This window comes from Theobroma umbraticum, unplaced genomic scaffold, assembly GCF_002168275.2.
Source record: "Theobroma umbraticum cultivar Fairchild unplaced genomic scaffold, ASM216827v3 scaffold_50.0, whole genome shotgun sequence".
NCBI classification, from domain to species: Eukaryota; Viridiplantae; Streptophyta; class Magnoliopsida; order Malvales; family Malvaceae; genus Theobroma; species Theobroma umbraticum.
Genome location: NW_018397261.1, coordinates 7,315,376 through 7,329,075, shown reverse-complemented (window position 1 = coordinate 7,329,075; position 13,700 = coordinate 7,315,376). Strand labels below are relative to the sequence as shown.

The 13,700-nt window shown below is 36.5% G+C and overlaps 2 protein-coding genes across 3 annotated transcripts; both read left to right on the top strand.

Moving 5' to 3' along the window:
• Positions 1-206: 206 nt before the first annotated feature.
• LOC110418694 (synaptotagmin-1-like) lies at positions 207-6,454 on the top strand. Of its 2 annotated transcripts, XM_021431490.2 has the most exons (13): positions 207-737; positions 1,288-1,480; positions 1,570-1,668; positions 1,776-1,826; positions 1,930-2,053; positions 2,618-2,736; positions 2,847-2,948; positions 3,691-3,765; positions 4,093-4,169; positions 4,269-4,515; positions 4,598-4,948; positions 5,436-5,567; positions 6,097-6,454. In XM_021431490.2, exons 2-13 carry the CDS (start codon positions 1,436-1,438, stop codon positions 6,223-6,225), a joined length of 1,551 nt encoding a protein of 516 aa, XP_021287165.1. In that variant the 5' UTR covers positions 207-737; positions 1,288-1,435; the 3' UTR covers positions 6,226-6,454. The 2 variants fall into 2 exon arrangements, with proteins under 2 accessions (XP_021287165.1, XP_021287164.1); XM_021431489.2 differs by lacking the exon at positions 1,288-1,480.
• A 504-nt stretch (positions 6,455-6,958) lies between these two features.
• Positions 6,959-12,779, top strand: APX3 (ascorbate peroxidase 3). The gene is made up of 9 exons (XM_021431491.2): positions 6,959-7,220; positions 7,418-7,542; positions 8,739-8,788; positions 9,662-9,727; positions 9,804-9,852; positions 10,958-11,040; positions 11,130-11,209; positions 11,311-11,413; positions 12,272-12,779. The coding sequence occupies exons 1-9, from the start codon at positions 7,108-7,110 to the stop codon at positions 12,467-12,469; spliced, it is 867 nt and encodes a 288-aa protein (XP_021287166.1). The 5' UTR covers positions 6,959-7,107; the 3' UTR covers positions 12,470-12,779.
• The last annotated feature ends 921 nt before the right edge of the window (positions 12,780-13,700 follow it).

The following is a 13,700-nucleotide window of genomic DNA, read 5'->3' as shown; positions in this document are numbered from 1 at the left end:
CCGAACCCCTGATTAGAAGGGTTCAACCCACGTGTCAAACAATGTAGTCATTTCAACCATGGACCTGACCCGACCCGATCACGAAATCATTCCCCAAACTCGAAACGAATCCAATGATTTATCGCCACGTAGAGTGGCCCCACAGGCGGTGGCCCAAAGAGAGAAAAACCAAGTGAAGATTAATTGAGAAAATAATTATACTTGGCTTTGATTATCCGCCACTCCGCAGTCTCAAAGAAACGGCTGTCGGAAGAGGTCCGTGAGCTGTTCACCTTCCCGTCCTTTAGATCTTGTCTTCACAATTCTTTTTTTTGGTCAATAAACTTACAAAATTTCGTTACGAAATGAAAAAAAATAGATCGGTGAAGGACAATACCGTCATTCCATTATTTCCACCGTTGTAGTACTATTTTAACTGCATAGTATCTCCATTTTCGTTTTCCATTTTTTTTCCATTTGATTTACCGACATAAACAGTAAATTCTGGGGAACACGAGGAGTTTTCTTTGAAGAGAGTGATTGATCCGAAGAAAGTTCGAGAAACTTTTTGATTTTGGGGATTGTTTGGTACACAGGGAAACTTCAAACAAAAAAAAAGGAAAAAGGATTATTGGTTTTTTGCATTGATGGGGTTTTTTAGTACTGTGTTGGGTTTTTGTGGATTTGGAGTTGGGATTTCGTCGGGTCTCGTGATCGGTTATTATTTCTTCATCTACTTCCAGCCTAGCGATGTCAAGGTAATCTTTGGTTTTTTTTTCCTTTTCTATGTTCTTTTTGTGTTAAAATGTACTAGAAAGCTTAGTTTAAGCTTAGAGTTTTCTCATGGGATTGAATTAATTTTTTTTTATGCTTGTTTCAATCCTTTTTTTTGGCAATCAAACGAACCATAGTTTGATGTTATGCAGAAATTACTGGTTAAATGTGTGCATCGCTCTGATGTTTTCTGTTGGATAATTAGTTTATTAGACGATTAATAGTTATTCATTAGGCAGAAATGGCTTTTGCAAATTTTAAGATTGCATAAGAAAATAGCATGCCAAATCATTTGACTAAAGGATATGATTTACGTTGGATATCTGATGCTATTAGTGTTGTTGCTGGTTGACAGTCGGGGAATTTGTTTCTTTACTCATTCTGCATCCGCCTGATGAATGAATTAACTAGTTAAATTTTTCACTCTGCTAACTGGTGGGAGTTGTAGTGATCAAATGCAAGTGAATAATATTGGATTAATCACATGCATACACTTGTGTTATTTGAAATTTTGCATGCGTGTATGAATTTCAGGGTTTAGTTATGATTCTAGCAGCAGGCTCTGAGAGCTGGGTTTAAGAAAAAAATAAGCCACAGTTGGGGTGACTTGAAATCAGGGTTCCTCCCTCATTTTCCTGATGCTAAAGAAAAGAATAAAATGTTTGGTATTTGTTCATGATAAATGGGGAAAAAGGAACATAGAAGGAGAGCTGAAGGAAATAATGTTGTATGTTCTGCATCCTGTGAATATTTGAATATCCGTCACCTTTGTTAGCATTTCCTGGAGTTTATTTACGTTCATGCTTGGTTTATCAGGATCCTGAAATCCGTCCATTGGTTGAGCAAGATTCAGAGACTTTACAAAGGATGCTTCCTGAGATACCACTCTGGGTTAAAAACCCAGACTATGATCGTGTATGTCAATGTCATCAATATCTGTCACATTCTTCCCATGTCCTTCTACATGTGTTTACTGCTTGTATTCTGAAAACTGCCTTTTTTCTGTTGTGTTGTATGTGAAGGTTGACTGGATAAACAAGTTTTTGGAGTATTTGTGGCCTTATCTTGACAAGGTTTGGCTTCTATGCCCCACTAACAGTTGTCTTTTCTTGGTATATTCATGCTTCTTAATATGTTTGTTCTGAGCTCTTTCTTCATTTACTCAATCTTTTTAAGGCCATTTGTACGACCGCCAAGAATATTGCCAAACCCATAATTGAGGAGCAAATTCCTAAATATAAATTTGACGCCATTGAATTTGAAACACTTACATTAGGATCTCTGCCACCGACTTTCCAAGGTTAGTCAATCAATTACTCTTCAATGGTTGTTCTACCAGCTGCAAATGCTATGCTACTTTTCTTTTTATTTAGAAAGGTATTGCCAGGAGAAGCTGGATAAGTTTTGATAACTCTTCTTGGTAATGTCAAATAGGTATTGGAGATGGCATAAATTGTATTGTATTCAGCATGAATAATTATTTTCGAATGCCACTTTCTAGGAATTACTGCTATGATGTATGCTAAATTATTGGAGAAGTCAGCATGTCACATAAAAGACAAAGATAATGTAGTTATCTATGTTAGTTCAAATATTTTGCTCTGCATTCCGAGATAAATTTTGAGCCACACAATAAAAGGTAGCTGTTCTCTTTACCTTACCCCCCAAACTAGAGGAGTAGGTTCTGGAGTTTTAGATGCAAACAACATATTCCCACCATAAAGGATTGATGCTTAAGTCATTAGACAAGCCTAGATTTTCAGATCAAAAGCTATATTTGTGCTGTTTTGATCTAGTTGATTTCTTTTTTTTTTTTTTCATTCAGATTTTGCACTGATCTTGTTGCTCCTCTTCTCCTTGACAGGTATGAAGGTTTATGTCACGGAAGAGAAGGAATTAATCATGGAACCATTGATAAAGTGGGCTGGAAATCCTAATGTTATTGTTGCTGTAAAAGCATTTGGACTGAAGGCAACTGTTCAGGTTGTTATTTTCTCCTACAACAACAAGGAATATCTTTTGACCCTGAACTACTTCTGCTGGAGAACTAAGAGGAGGTTGTTTGTTAAATGTATGTTGCTTGGTTATTTCAGGTAGTGGATTTGCAAGTGTTTGCTCTACCGCGCATTACCTTGAAGCCTTTGGTCCCAAGCTTTCCGTGTTTTGCAAATATCTATGTGTCCTTGATGGAGAAGGTTTGAGATTATGGATGAAATTACATTCTTTCGTTTATTTAGATCTTTGATGCATCAACATTATAATTACAAAATGCATGGGTATCCAAATAAAGTATGTGCCAAATGTGCCCTTTGTTGGACATGTATTTAGTAGGTAAATAAATAAATGGAAAATGGAATGGTTTTCAATATGCTACGAAGGAAGGCAGAATACTCTCATTTTGTATCAAATGGGAACTTTTATACACTAGGGCCAGGTTTCCACTTTAAGATATCATGTTTTTCATAGTTCATGATGGAAGTGTTATTGAGTTTTGGAATGATATTTGAATTGCCAAAATTTATCAAATAATTTTTTTCCCTTGCACCTTTGGTATTAAGCACTTGATAGTTCTGAATTTGTTACAAACCCAATTAGCCTTAAAAAAAATAAATCATAGCTTCCCCTGGGAATGCTGTCAACACTATCTTATCTAATAGGGATGTTGAGGTAATGTTCACAGTTCATATGTTCAGGTATTCTTGTAAAAGCATTAGACCACCCTTGATGAAGGACTAAAGTATCAAGTGTGCAAATTATATTCGGGAAATGGGAGAACCATCGCATTGCCTCTGTTTTATTACCCTATATGTATTTGTTATCTTTCTCTCTTTGGGATGTATTGCCTCTCTCTCTCTCTCTCTCTCTCTCTCTCTCTCACTTTTGGATGATTGGTGATTAGCTCTCTTGTCTCTTAATCATATGTCTTCTAATCTGCAGCCCCATATTGACTTTGGATTGAAGCTTATAGGGGCTGATCTCATGTCAATACCTGGTCTCTACAGGTTTGTCCAGGTAAAATTCCATATAATGTTTTTTTTCTCACCTGGGTAGTTGCTATATGAGGCTTTATTAAATGTTTGAAATTGCATTTCTTTTACCAAAAGTGCAATCTGTTTTACCTCCTTTTTTATTATTTTTTTTTATGAATGCACAATTTTTATCAATAGAAGTTAGTAGACCTCTCTTAGGTGGTGGTTTTATCTATGCTAACTTCTTGAAGGATGAGATCATATATTTTGCAGACATAGGAAAAAATTTCTCATTAATGCCCCAGCAAGCTTTGTCTATATGAATTATGTAGTTCATAGCTTTGAATGTTAATAAAGGGATGTAATGCAGGAGCTCATCAAAGATCAGGTTGCAAACATGTATCTTTGGCCTAAAACCCTGCAAGTACCAATTCTGGATCCAGCAAAGTATGCTCCAAGATGTTCTCATATATTATTATGAGTTATGTTGTCCTTTTTTAGTTTCACATTTTTGGTCTTGGCTAATCAATCCGTTTGAACTTACAGAGCTTTTAAGAGACCTGTAGGAATTCTCCATGTGAAAGTTGTAAGGGCAATGAAGCTAAGAAAGAAAGATCTTTTGGGTGCATCAGACCCTTATGTTAAACTAAAGCTAACTGAGGATAAGCTTTCATCTAAGAAAACCACTGTGAAGCACAAGAACTTAAACCCCGAATGGAATGAGGAATTTGATATGGTTGTTAAAGATCCTGAGACCCAGGCTTTAGAGTTTAATGTTTTTGACTGGGAGCAGGTAAGTATTCCAAATTTTTTATTGATTTGAAGTTCAATGTTTTGCTTGTATTGTTACATCAAATGTGTGTTCTCTTTCTCAGGTTGGTAAGCACGACAAGATGGGTATGAATGTGGTTCCTTTGAAAGAACTTACTCCTGAGGAGCCAAAAGTTATGACCCTTGAACTCCTTAAAAATATGGACTTAAATGATGCTCAAAATGAGAAGTCACGTGGGCAGCTTGTGATGGAACTAACATATACGCCCTTAAAAGATGATGAAATACCAAAAACTTTTGAGGAGTCAAAAACAGTGCAGAAGGCTCCTGAGGATACACCTGACGGAGGAGGTGTGCTTGTAGTCATAGTCCATGAGGCACAAGATGTTGAAGGAAAGCACCACACTAATCCATACGTGCGGGTTCTCTTTAGAGGCGAGGATAAAAAGACTAAGGTATATTATGACATTAGCATTTTAATTTATCTTTTCTTTTGAGAAATTAGTATGTCCCTTTTTAGTTGTTAATTTGATTTGTGAAGTTTCTAGGTTTTATTTTTTGAAAGACTTCCTACCTGTAAAACCTCTTGTTAAACTGTTTTAACTTTTGCCTGTATTTATTTTGCTCCTTCCATATTAATTTGGTCTTGGTAGTTTGCAATAGGGAGCATGCTGATTTCTTCCAAATTCATACCTTCTGTTTTCTGTTACTAATTTTATCTTTTATGGAAAAGAATCAAAGATGGTAGTTGGTAACTCTCTTTTGTCGAGAAATAATCAACTCAACTGGATGAAGAAAATATTGAACAGCAAGGCAACATTTGTGGAGGGAATCCTTTTAGTGTTTCATGTTTTCTTTTATGTTGAATAATTGGGTTATTGAGAGTTTGTCAGTTGTTTGTATTTCCTATAAATGACATGTTTTGTAATTTTATTGGTGCAGCATGTAAAGAGAAACAGAGATCCAAGATGGGAAGAGGAGTTTACATTTATGTTAGATGAACCTCCCACTAATGATAAATTGCATGTGGAAGTTCTCAGCAGTTCATCAAGGATAGGCCTGCTGCACCCTAAGGTACTGGTTGCAACATTGCTTGCATGCTGTGTAGCAAATATCTCTTTCAACTCAGTATACTTGCCAGATTTCAGTCTGTCATTTTGCAGGCATACTTGCATTAACTATGTTGCTTGGACTTGGATTTGGGTGTTGGACATGGACTAATGTTTGACTCTTAAGTGCTATATATTTCATAGTGCTCTTCCTTGTATTTGCACTTGGAGGATTGTACCCGAATACTACTGTTTATTTTGAGGGTTGCGCTTTGAATGCATGAAGAGTTTAAGTCTATATAGATATTAGATTGTAAAAATCGTTGTGGTTCTGTTTTGTGTTTGAACTTTAAAATGTTTTGATTAGCATGGGTTGTTGTCAGGAAGTTTTTGCTGTTTTATTTTCACAAGGAAAAATAGTAAGCTGGCACTTCTCTTTATTGGGGCCTGGTTGAATTCTGTGATATGGTTGGTTGATAGTGTATTTGGATATATAAGTATACTGTTATCCCAGTTTGCTATTACCTGTTGACCGATTTTCTTCCCGCGAACAGGAATCACTAGGTTATATCGACATCAATCTTGCCGATGTTGTTAGCAACAGAAGAATCAATGAGAGATACCATCTTATAGACTCAAAGAATGGACGGATCCAGATAGAGTTGCAATGGAGAACTAAATGAGCTTAGTGTATCTCTTTCTTTTATACCCTTGAATATTGTTGGATTTTTCTGAATTTGAGGATTTACTGCACCACAGCAAGCCATTTCTTAATCTGTCTTCAACATTATAGGTCATTTTATTTGTTTGTTTCTGTACATGATTGTAATAATAGCACCAACTACGGAGGACGACGCTTTCTATTTTTGAGCTCGCTTTGTCTTCATACGTTTTACTTCTCGGGTCCCGCAACTTGTAGCCTTGAACTTATATACAATTGTTGCAAGAAAGACATGAAAACGTTATGATTGGATGCCATTATACAGTTCAAAGCACTCATGGTTTTGGGCCGAGATTGGTAGGTGGAGTGGGGTAAGCCCCCGGCGACTAGCCCGCACCACGGCAAAGAGTGCTGATCTTCTTTCATGGAGTGGGAGGCACAAATGTTAAACAGTCTTGCCCTGATAAGCTGGGAAGCAGGAGTGGCCCAAAGTGGCCATCTCTTACAGAAATTCATTTAGTTGTATTTTTATGGTTATAATTGTAATATCATAAGAATATTTTGAGAACATTAAATTAACATTTGAAAGTTAATGGGCAAAATAAAAAATAAAGAAAAAAATCTGTGAGCTCACTCGTCTTAAAATGAGCATGAACACACGGGATCGCAGCTCTCACACGTCAGACCATATCTAATCCCGTTTCATCGGCTTATCTTCGTTTACGAAATCCTAGAAAACAAACCAAAAGGTGAAAAGAATTCCTCGGTCCTCTCCATTTTCTACTTCTATTTCTATTTTACAGTTTTAACCAGTCTTGACCATTTGGTTTCCTCACTATCCTCAGGAAAGGCTAGCAAAATTAGTTGGATAGTTGATACTCTGAAAAGAGAGAGAAAGATTTCAATGGCGTTTCCTGTAGTCAATACAGAGTACATTAAGGAGATCGAGAAAGCTCGTCGCGACCTTCGCGCTCTCATCGCCTCCAAGAACTGCGCTCCTATCATGCTTCGCTTAGCGTATTTCTTGTTTCTTCTTCTTCTTCTACTTCGTTTGTTTCCAGTCAAGACGCAAGAAATATGAGAAGAAAATCGACTTTAGTAGTAATCAAGAAAGAAGAAATACACCGGAAAATAGAAGCAATGAAATATTGTTAAATGATAAATTCTACTTTTGAATTGATTGATTTTCCGTTTTCTGTCTTGTTTTCTTGAAGGTGGCACGACGCAGGGACGTACGATGTCAACACCAAGACCGGTGGACCAAATGGCTCCATAAGGAATGAAGAAGAGTACACTCATGGCTCCAATAGTGGCTTGAAAATCGCTATTGATTTTTGTGGTCAGATTCACTTTTTTCTTTTTCTTTTCTTTAAAACATATCTTAGTTCCTTAATCTAACCATCGCACTATTATTACCAGTATAAATTTGCGTTAATGTTTATGGATTAATTTTGTTAATTGTAATTAAAATCAAATGCCATAGTAGAATCAGGGTTACCATAAACGGCTCTTAAGTGGAAAAGTTGCTTTAACTATTAATTAAGTAGCGAGCATTTCAAGATTGGAAGATTCTAGATCAATTAGTTCAACATAATCTTAAAGATTATTATCCTATCCGCAGCAGTGAGTTTGCAACCTCCACGAGTGACTTTTATGTTCTCATTTGTCTATTTAACTATAAAGAAGTTAATCAATTTTGAATGATGGAGTTAACATATTTAATTAAACCGATATGTGACAAACATTTAATATCATTTGTTGAGTTTTTAGATTCCACTACCCTAGATATGGTAATGATTCTAATTTAAAGGTATGAGAAGTAGGAGCAGCGTTGCTATGGCTTCAAGTCATCATGTTGATAGAGAGGTTTTAGAATCTAGAATGCTGGAATAATTGTTAATTTTTCACTTACTAGAAAGGGTACTTTCTTTTCCTTGTTTTAAAGGTTAGAAATCTTAGGGGTGGAAGCAGGAGTGGCAAGTATGGTGGTGAGTGGTGTTGACTTTGGGTTTAACAACAGAATCATTTGTTCCAAAATCTCAAATACGAGCTTGACATGATTGTTAGACAGGGAGTACGGCAGATATGAACAAATTGCTTAGTAAAAGATAAGTTCAGGGTACCGTAATTTGTATGCTCGTTTTGCAAAAAATGGAAGATATTATAGGCTCAAAGTGATTGGGTGATCTTATTTTGATTGCACTATTTAAGGTTGAACTTGTGTGGTTCCATTAGGTTTGAAGGTGAACTTCTATGGTCTGGTTGTCGGTTGTCTCCTCCATCAGAAGAAGGTGGTAGAAATATATGAATCTTTGCAATTCATCGGTGCAAATTTTGTCCCAGCTTCTGTCTGAGTCTGAATTGCTAACAAGTGTTTGAGGATATATTACTACATTTTTGTATTTTCATGCATGTAACATATCTTCATATGTATTGTATGTTAGTTCATGTTAGAATAATCTCAAAATTAAAACAGTTTTTTATTTATATATTTATTTATTTTGACCAAAGAGTATTTTCTTTTTCACATTTCAGAGGAAGTGAAGGCTAAACATCCTAAGATCACGTATGCAGACCTATATCAGGTGATTATGGAGTTGAAAGAGTTAGCATGCATTTTATTTGAGATTTAATTTCTTCATTGGGGAATCAAAAATTATACAGTATATTCTATTTGATTTTATACAAAGAATTCTGTGATGAGGAAATTAAAAGACAAACATAGAGCATTAAGAAATCATGATTATGTTGCTTGAGAAAATTCTTCTCAAACTAAAGTTATTTAAGTCTTTTTCCTTTTAAAGGATATCTTGCATGCTTCCTGCTGCTGGACTTATATGAGAAAGAACCTGTTTCTTTTCTGTTATGAGCACAAATTCATCACAGAAATAAAGAAACATTTACTTGCTGATTAGATCCAAAAACTGAATCTAGAATCCATGCTGGTGTTCGGGGCAAAGGTCTGCGGTTTAGATTCCTCAGAGGAAGGCTTATGGTTTATTTAATTAAATTTACTAGATTCTCTCTATAATAGCGTATGTGGGCTAAATTCACTATTATGTAAAACTAATACTTACGTAGGATAAATGATTGTCCTAATAGAGTTCTATTATGAAAGATCTTGGAGAGTTAGTTGTTGAGATGATTGGTGGTGCTTAAAAAGATAGAAGAAGCTGGTAATTGTAATATGGTGTTAAAATAGCCAAAAAAGAAAAGGTTATATATTAAGTGGTAGAAACATTGAAACCAGAATCAAATAAGAAATTCGTTCAGAGATGTTGTGGAATTTGAGAGTGTTTGTTGCACTTATGGAAGCAATTCTCTGTTTCTTAACTGAATGTGTTCTTCATGTGCCACACCATGGTCCTTACATGAATTACTGCACTTAGATTAAAATCAAAGTTGTGGACTATGTGATGCATGATGAGTGAACCATATTGTATCATTTTCATTTTTAGCTTGCGGGTGTCGTTGCGGTTGAAGTCACTGGAGGTCCCACTATTGACTTTGTACCGGGCAGAAAGGTATGTTATAGTGGTGTATTCTTGCAAATGTAGTTTCCTATTTAATTCATTTGATTGACTTTGTTCTGTTTAATAGGATTCAAACAGTTGTCCCAGGGAAGGGCGACTTCCAGATGCTAAAAAAGGTAATATAAATTTCTGAAGCCATTTATGAAATTAAAAACTTGAATTTCTGATTTCAACACACTGGAAATTCTAAAATCTGGGTAATTGTGGCCTTCGAAGATTTGTATATTTTGATAGTCAGATGATCTATCTAATTATCCAGTCATAGCTTTCGCTACTTTTAGCATTCTTTGTAATTTGTTTCCTCAAACCAGGTGAAGAGATAGAGATGAGGGCATTTGGCACCATGCTACCATTGTCTCATGGCTAATATTTGTGTGACTTAATGGCTGTAGTGTTGTAATTACCCTGATTTTTGCAGTTCTAATGAACTAAATATGAGCTTCGTAGAATATATTATGACTATAGTGTTGTCATAACTCATTATGATGGAAAAAATCATGTACTTTAGGCCTTTATTGCTGTCACTTGGTCAGAGTAAATATTCTCTTGAAGAATGCTTATTTTGGATGGAGCATAGGTTACTCTTAACAGATCAAAAGGTTATCCCTGTGACCTTCTATTTCCCTAGTTTAGCTTGGATCTTGCTCTTAAAATTATTGGGATATTGGCAAATAAATTTCTGGATTGGGAGTCTTGACCAGACGTTCACTGCTTTCTTTTGGTGGTTTTAGACTCCACCAATCGAAACAAGTCCACAAGTTACTGGTGTGATTTTTCTGTCTAGAGCCAGGAATGGGAGTAAGGGACAATAGTCACTGGAAGTCTTCATGACAGCAGCAAGCTGTTCCCTATGAGCCTCTTCTATACTGGTCAGGTGACACCAGTTAGATTAGTTAATAATAGTTACATCTGATCAGTATGCTATACAAATGGAGATTGTCTTGGTACATTTCATTTTATTCATTAACCAATCATTCTGTTGTTTCTAGAAACTAAAATAGACAAAATTTCAACAAATTGTTGTTGGTTTTTTCCTTGGTAATGAGTTTTGGAGTAATCGTGCAATCAATTGTTGCACCGAATAAGGTATCAGTAGAAACCAAATACAATTCATTAATCCATGAGTTCAGCAAACATTTTTGAGTATCTTATGTTTCCATTGAGTAAAGTTATACGGTGCTAAATTCTGCATTTTTTTTTTTTTGTGAATCCTTGTGTTAGGTGCACCTCATCTGAGGGATATCTTTTATCGAATGGGTCTATCTGACAAGGATATTGTGGCATTATCTGGGGGTCACACTCTGGTACTTTTCTTTACATGCTTTTGGCAAGGTCTGCATTTGTTGATTATAGGTTCAACATCAGACTTTTTGTGTTGGATTTGGTGTTATAGGGAAGGGCTCATCCAGAGAGATCAAGTTTTGATGGCCCTTGGACCAATGAACCACTGAAGTTCGATAACTCATACTTTGTGTAAGATCAAATCTGTGATTGGCAAGCTATTATGTTTCTTTCTTACTCAAATATATAGATCCTTAGAATTCATGTGAAGCCATTAACTATTATGGTACCAGGGAGCTGCTAAAAGGGGAATCAGAAGGGCTATTGAAACTTCCAACAGACAAGGCTTTGTTGGATGACCCTGAGTTCTGCCATTATGTAGAGCTCTATGCAAAGGTAATGGTACAAATGAATGGCTGCCATTTGTGTTATTTGTACATCATTTTATGGGGCCGCTTCTAGACATTTATCCAAAACTTTGTATGCAGATTTATCTTCTCTGTTGTTACTTTCTGATGTTGCGAAATTTGTAATGTAATTGCCTGAGTATTTAATATGGTTTAATGCCTGTTTTTGGTAGACCTTGTTCTTGGTAGATCTTGTTGTTGCCTTTACTGTTTCCTTTTGGGCAACTTGTGCACAGTTATAAGTGTCAGAATCTTACCTAGAGTCTATCCTGTAAACCTACTTGAAATAATTAGATGCTGGTTGAACCAATATTTGAGCAGGTAATTCGTTTGTCCTCATCTCACTGAATTCAACCTTGCTTCAAGTGGGTTTGTGATGTTGTAAAGACGCTTTACTTACCAACCTGAGTTCGGCCTGTGCTTCTTAAAAATTAGTAATTACTTCTGCCTATGATTTTTCTGCGTGATCCTAGTCTAATGTTTACCCAAACTGGGTCAAACACTGGCTAATGCCAACTACTATCAACTATATCGCAAGAAGCATCTCTTTAGGTAATATAGACCAATCTTGGACTGAGACATTATGCAAATAAATATCTATTCTTCTATGATTACTGGACTAGTAATTACCTAACTCCTAGGTTGGTATTCGGTTAAAATTATTGAAGTTGTTGGTTGGCATCCTCCAATGCTCTGTCATGATATTGTCTTTAATTAAGCTATCAATACCATTCTATTTCTTTTGAACTTCATCTTGTCATGTTAATTGTTTAGGTATATTGGCCAATCCTATAGCTGACACGTATGATTCTGCACATCATTCCCTCCCATTTCTGGCATTTGGCAGGATGAGGATGCATTCTTCAGAGATTATGCAGAATCACATAAGAAACTTTCAGAACTTGGGTTCACTCCTAGTTCCTCTCGCTCCAAGCCAATTGTGAAGGACAGCACCGTATTGGCACAGAGTGCTGTTGGGGTTGCAGTTGCTGCTGCCGTGGTGATCCTCAGCTACTTTTATGAGGTTCGCAAAAGAATGAAGTGAAGCTAGATTACTCGGGTCTTTGTAGACCAAAACATGCATTATCCCTTATCAATTAGCACAACTTGGTCCGCTCATCTGGCTTGCTATGTAGTAGTTGTTTCTCTGCCATGATATACAGGCCGTATTCATTGCCATCTAGACATATTGGTAATTAGTAAAAGATGAACACACCAAAGTTCTCCCATCTGAAGCAAATAGCAAACACATGGATAATGCTCCAGAGCAACTTAAATCTGTGACATTTACTGATACAAAAATCCTTTCTCTTGTACTTTGGTATAATGAAGTAGGAGATTGCTCTATTATTTCATATTTTAGTTTTTAATGCTGTATTTTCATGTTATTGTTCGTGGCATTGCTTTTCGATGCTGACTCCTTGTGATTATTCTAGCTGAACCGACCTGGTTGAAGCCATGGGCAATGCAACCAAACAAAATACTGACCTTCCGCTAAGGATAATGTGTCCCACATGGTAGGGGAGGAGGGACAGCCAAAATAGAAAGAGGTAGGTAGCTCTCCCCTCTCGTTATACCTCAAGTCATGTTCAATACCTAAGCACATGACATCCACGTGCTGCTGCGCTGGCTGTCACCGCAATGTGATTACTGACAATCCTAGGGCTCAAACCCTCCCTCTTAGGACCTTAACCAACCGCGTAATTATAAAACTCCGTCGTTTGTGTTTTTTTTGGGTCAATCAAAAGCAATTCTGTATAATTTTTTGGGGCAGTCATGTGGTTGTGCTGGGGGAAGGCTGGTTGGGAAAGAGACGTGTTAAAAAGCCAACCTAACTGACTGCGATGATGAGCGCCGTCTGATTGAAACAGTTGAGGCATGATGAATTAATGCGTTTAGGTATGTTTGATCCATCATTTTTAGGAGTAACTGCAAGTTGGTTTTCTTATCTTTCTCCTGTACCTGTGTCTTCATCCTCACCCTTTGCTCTCCATCTAATTGCTCCTGTTGAGCAGAGTTGATGTCAAGATTTAATTTGTTGTTTGTTCGAATTTTGAAAGCCAAATAAGGGAAATGGATAGGCTTAGGTGGGTTTTTGTTAAAAAAAGATAAAAAGTTCTGAGGGAGAAGAATAAAATCTTAAATGGGTGCCCATGTGGTTCAACATCAAAGTGAGGCCAGCCTTGGACTTGGTGCAAGGACCGTCAGAAAGGTGAAAAAGTAGGTGAAAATACATACAGATTATTACAAAGGTGGACCTCTCTATCTCTCCCTCC